The sequence below is a fragment of the Pteropus alecto genome, unplaced genomic scaffold, assembly GCF_000325575.1.
Source record: "Pteropus alecto unplaced genomic scaffold, ASM32557v1 scaffold379, whole genome shotgun sequence".
Lineage (NCBI taxonomy): Eukaryota > Metazoa > Chordata > Mammalia > Chiroptera > Pteropodidae > Pteropus > Pteropus alecto.
The window spans coordinates 1,654,382-1,660,406 of record NW_006443129.1 but is presented as its reverse complement, the minus strand read 5'-3'; the positions used below and the strand labels follow the sequence as shown (position 1 = coordinate 1,660,406).

At 36.0% G+C, this 6,025-nt stretch overlaps 1 protein-coding gene across 3 annotated transcripts in view; it reads right to left on the bottom strand.

Moving 5' to 3' along the window:
• The window catches only part of CRYBG3 (crystallin beta-gamma domain containing 3), a 101,398-nt gene that overhangs the window by 42,567 nt on the left and 52,806 nt on the right, over positions 1-6,025 (bottom strand). For all 3 annotated transcript variants that reach the window (XM_025040789.1, XM_006923414.3, XM_025040788.1), the window contains one exon: positions 3,784-3,910. In XM_025040789.1, the coding sequence (XP_024896557.1) occupies positions 3,784-3,910 (127 nt within the window). The remainder of the gene's footprint in view (positions 1-3,783; positions 3,911-6,025) is intronic.

Sequence of the window (6,025 nt, the reverse complement as noted above, 5' to 3'; positions counted from 1 at the left end):
GGAAAAGTAATGAGTAGTGCTGTATGACCAAAGATAAGTCTGAAAGATCCCCAATTTTATTATTTGTAAATTCCATAAAATCCCCCAGCTGGTTGGGCCCAGGGACTCTTGCACTACAGTCTCTGGTGGGCAAGGTAACATGAGACACCAGCGGAGATCTGGTGTATCCACTAATTTGGGAGAAATACTGGTCTCTGCTGCATTCCATCTGGTTTCAGAGATCTGAAAAGAGATCCAAAGTCTGAAAATCATAACAAAAGCAAATCCAAAACTTAGTAGAAATTGAGGAAAAACAAGCACACCAAGAAACTTTCATCAAGGAAGCCAAGGAATAAAAATTCCTTCTTTCATCCCTGAAGTCTAAATACTGCTATATTCCTTCTGTTCTTCTCCTTAAAAAAAAAAAATCAACTCCAAGTCACTATGTCTGCCTGACTCATCTGGAATTAGGAACACATTTCTGGTTGTGCTCTCCAAAGCACTCTGGGACAGAGATCACATTATTCCTGAGGAACACATCCAGGATTTGACCTTACTAGATCCAGAGTGTTCCACACACTGGAGCCAGGAAATTAGAAGACTGCATTATATTATGTAGCTTTTCCATTATCCTCTTGTTTAAATTACTTCAGCTTAGCTCTTAAATGTAGCACTTCGCTCTTTCCAAGGTTGGAGGCATCTGAGAGTCTATGTGGGGAAAAGATGTCTCTCACTGATTGTACTTGCTAACTTATGTATGGCTGTGACAACCCCAGAGCTTTAAATCCTGCAGCTCGTAGTACTGTATTAGTCACTTACATTTTTCAAAGAGAGTAGATCTTATGTTTTCTTATCACATATACAAAAATAATAATAAAGGGAAGGAAGAAATTTGGGGAGATTATGAATATGTCTATGGCCTGGATGGTGGTGACAGTTCTATAGGCATAACTTACCCCCAAACTTATCAAGTTGTATACATTAATAATTACAGCTTTTTCCATTTCAATCATACCTCAATAAAATGGTTTTTTAAAAAGAGAATGCCTCAATTATAAGCTGTGTCTAAGGAATATAAAAGTTTTCCAACTTGATAAGCAATTTTAAAAAGCATTTTCATAATATGTAAATTCTAAATTTTCTAAATATGTATAGATTCTTCAGTATATTTCATCTGAAAATATTTTAGTGAACATAAATTTAAATTGTAAGTAAAATGTCTGAAAGTCCATGTAAATAATTATTTATTATTTATATGTGTGTACTGGTCTGTAATGACCATAAATTTATAGCTATACATGAAATGCTAATAAACTTTTGGTTGGATGAAACCCAGTTTTCCACTATTAAAGTGCTTTTTTAGTCTAACCCTCCTGTAACAGAGGAAAATGCATTATAGGCCTGGGCTCCAGAGTAAGGCAAACTTGCCCTAAAATCACAGTATTATACTCTGGCACAGTGCCTAACCTCTTAGAGCCCCAGCTTCTCTATTTGTAAGATGGAAATGGTTAAGAGTCTGTAGCTCATCATCATTGTGAGATTAAATGTAAGTATGCTTGTAAAGCCATTAGCAAGTCCTTGACAAATGTTAGCTTTATAATAATGATTATGAAAACATCTTTAACTATAAGCTAACAACTAATCTTTTAATTAAAAAAAGTAGAAGATATTTCAATTAAAGAGAATAGAAGATATTCTTTGAAGGGCATTTTTACTTATTTATACAAAAACTGTATCATCATTTTTGTAAATGTCCCAAACTTTTGCATGCAGCACTAATTACCATGCTAATTTATGCCAATTTTCCAATGCATATTATTATAGACTATATCAAATATTTCCTAATTATATAGTTACAGTATTCATATCTTTTTCCCATTTTCTACTATTGGGACATTTCGACTAGTGACTTGGGGTTTTGTTTTTTGTTTGCTTGTTTTAGTCATCTTTGGAAGATACCATCACATTCATTGCTAAACACTTCTAGGATCAGCAATGCTTCCCTTGAACTCTCTCTTTTAAATAAGGAAAGAAGGAAATTGTTTAATGCTATTAGAAAATGCTTTGAATCATAACCAATAGTTTCCTCAATGCATGTGGTTGAAATGACTTAAAAAACAAACAAACAAACAAACAAAAACAAAGGCTCTATCTTGTTTTGTCCTGTCAAGTAAAAAGTAGCTAGAGAAAACCTGTGGTCCTTGTATACTGTGGACTAAATGCCTCAAAAGTTATTTATCCATTGCTCCAGCAAACTCAGTGCCCACTCTTCAGTGGGTTGCCCTGTATTTCTTTCAGTTAGAAATGGTTTCTAAATCATTTTTTTACTGATAAGAATCATTCTGGGGCGGGGCAGGGGAAAGCTCCTTTGTTCCCTGTGCTTCTTCTCCCATTCTGGCTCCTCTTGTCTGACCAGGTGAGGGGTTGCAATAGAACTGTTGCTGGTCCCAACAGATAGAAACCTGAAGGGCCAGAGCATACAACCCCTGTGTTCATCCAAAGTCCACATGGACCCAGTAACTATCCTTCACTTCACGATAATTCCTTCAAAGAGGGTTTTAAAGGCTATGCCAGGTAGGTTAAAGTTTATATGGGTAAAGATTATTTTACAAAGAGACTGTAGTGGTAAGTCCTCAATCATAAGAAAACATGCCTCTCTGAATACATTAAAAAGTCTCCAGAGCTGGTCAGAGACATGAGCAACATTTGATAAGCACCGATATTCTACAGAACCCTCTAACATCTATCTCCTCCTCTCTGTGCCTTCATCTACTTCCACCAGGTGTCTTGTCACATTCTAGTCTTTTCTCCACACTGACTTCCTTCACCCCATGCCATTTCTTGATTCAGTCACCAAAAAGATCGGTTTAAAACACTTATCTAATCATACTCACTAGGTCCATAATCTATCAGTGGCTCATGGTCAAGTCAAAAAAAAAAAAAAAAAATCTGAACTCCTTAACATGGCATATATGACCCTTCATCATCTTCCCAAAGTTCTCCCTAATACCCTGGCTTAACACATGCCCTTTCACTCGCATGACCAGTTTTTCAACCTCAGCACTGTTAACATTTTGGGATAGATGATTTGTTCTTTGTTGTAGGGGAGGCCGTCTGGTGAATTGAAGGGATAAAGCAGTATCCTTGGCCTCTACCCACTAGATGTCAGTAGCACCTCCCTGCAAAGTCGTGACAATCCAAAATGTCTCTAAATACTGACAAATGTTCCCTAGAGGGTAAAAATCACGCAAGCTGAGAATCATTGGCCTACATCTTAGCCTTTATATATGTTAATTTCTTGCTGAAACAGCACCTACCTTCCCTCTTCACCCTGTCCTGAATTTCTTCACTTGGCTAACTCCTGAACTTGGAATTTCAGCTCACCTGTCATCTTAACTTCTCTTTTCTTCCAAGTAGGAGTAACTGGCCTTTTTCTGGGTACCTTGAGCCCTTTGTGCTTAATCTAGGATCAAATATTTATAAAAGTGTTGTCTTCTCTACCAGACTGCCTTCTCTGTGAATGCAGGGGCTAAGTCTCTGGCCACTTATCTCTAGCACCTGGCACAATACAGCTACCAAAGCAGGTGTTCAAAAAATAACTACAGAATCAATGGATGAAAAGCAAGCATAAGTATTCTAGAATAATCACGACAGTTAAGAAAAGCAGGCAAGTGACACAGCAGTTTGGTTTAATGCTCTCAAGTTTTACGAACATTTTATAACCTCATGTTCTATCAGAGGTCATGTCCAGTTTTTATGGAAAGATAAGACAGATAGAAATTAAGAATTCTAAAGCTAACTCACAGCTTGTAAGTACCGGAAAGACAAGATGGGGCCACTCAATGCCCCAGTGGCATTTCTGTCTTCAAAATCTCCTTCTTCAAGCAAGAATTGTTGGCCTTTAAAATGTTCTTTTTCATAGGCAACCCACCTAGAAATACAAAGGACATCAATGAGCCATTAATAAAACTGTAGCCAAGAAAAAAAGAGAAAAAAATCATGATAAAGTACCTAGTTGCACATCACCATATTTTAAAAAGCAACATGTTTGTTTTGTTACCATTTAAAAAGACAGACAAATGGTATATGCTTCATGGGTCAATATTTTTTAGTTTGGAGGGTTTTCCCAACAAAAGGGTAACTGCTGTAGAATTCCAACAAAGCAATGCTCATTAAATGTTTATGCTGTGACTTAATACTACATCTCAAAATAGTTAGAGATTAGTTTGCCAACTAAAAAATTATAGAAAGCACAAATAGGCAATGAGAAAAGTTATAAACCCACACAGAGATTCAAAGATAATCTTCCTTGTTTTACTGATTAAGCCCTTCTGGAATCACAGAATGATTACTTAACATTTATTTAGGGTTTAAGTTAAAGGAATCTCTCACCAGGTTTCAGATCTAAAACACATTACAGGCAGGTTTAGCAAAGAGGAACTGGGAAATGTAACTGAGTTGGTATTAAGCCCTGGTAGCCCACATCTATCTAGACAACGTCTTCTGTAGGTATTTACAATGGGAAATGCTATCAGTGATGACAATGGAAGCAGGGAACACTGTACTTTTCAGGGACACAGGATTCTTGACTTCTAATCTAAAACTGTCAGTACTGAACACTGATAAACACCATTAGTCATCACGGTCCTCCACAACTTACATTTTATGGAGTAATTGAGCAGCTAATAATGCAGTGCGGGCGTAGATGGTTCATAATACATGCTGAACTGCTTAAATCTGTCTTCAGTTGCACTGTGTACATAGAGTGGGACCGCTGCCACATGCAGATGCCAAGGATGACTGTATTTTGGGCTCTTGGGTTGAGGGCTTCTGAATTCTGGAGCTTGATAAAATGAAGCCTGGTAGGGCTGACTACTATTTTTTCCTTTCTCCACTCCTACTATAGTTGTGAAGATATAAAAAATATTCCAAAGAATTGTTTCCATAAGGTACAAAATTACTGTAGCCAGACAGTAATCATGAACTCCTCCTCACTGGGTCGTAGCTATGCATGTGGCAGAGGAAGTGGTGGGGAGGGGCACATGAGCTGAAATACCTACTTTATACATCTAAGTATATTTGTAATATGTAAAGAAACTAGCATTATTTTATTCTTAAATTATAATGAATATCATTTTTTGGGGGTGGGAAAGTGAAAATAAACTTCCAAAAAATTTTCAAATTCTAAGTCTTCTTTCATGTAAATGTGGCTCCTCAAAACATGCTTTTAATATATTTGAAAGGGAAAAAAAGAAAAGCTACAGAGGACCTTAATACTAAAAGACTGATCAGTAAATTATTACATGATGACCATTCAAAAACATTCTGCCCAGTTTTCCTTAATAGACTTGATTAAGATTCAATTTATATACCCAGTGGGGATATTTAAAAATAGATGTTAATATCAAGTTCACTTTCCCCGGATTCCTCCAGATGGGAGAGAGATAAAGAAGGGTCTATACTACATACAGATAAAGTTAAACAGCTAACAAAAATGAAAAATGGTAGAAACTCAGAAAAAAATAATGAAGTCAGCTGCTCATCTTTAAATGGAGACATCACATTTTTTTTTTTACATCTCTCCTGCAATTGTTACATAAAAATGAAAGCATGTATATTGTATTACAAATATTTTCTTGAGATTTTTATAAAATAATTATTTTTAAAAACTTGGAAAAATGCAATGCATATCACAGTCTAGTTAATGAGAAAAAACATTCAGATCCCAAAGGGAAGAACATGCAAAGATATTTAACGAAGAATTAACAAGAAGGATGTATGTTCACAAATCAGAGAATACTGCAAATAAATACAACACAATAAAAATGTGTTTATCCAAAATGTATTTGTTCTTCAAGTCCTTAATAAAATTTTACAATTCAAGAATAAGGAATTAAGTGATTACCAATGTGTCAGACCAATTATAGACATGACCTAGCATACTGCATAGTCTCTTAGCATTTTGGCTGGTATGGCCATCTCTTGCTTTTCTGCCAAAAATTGCAAATTCTAAATCTCTAAATGTAGATGCCTTCATGACCTCAGA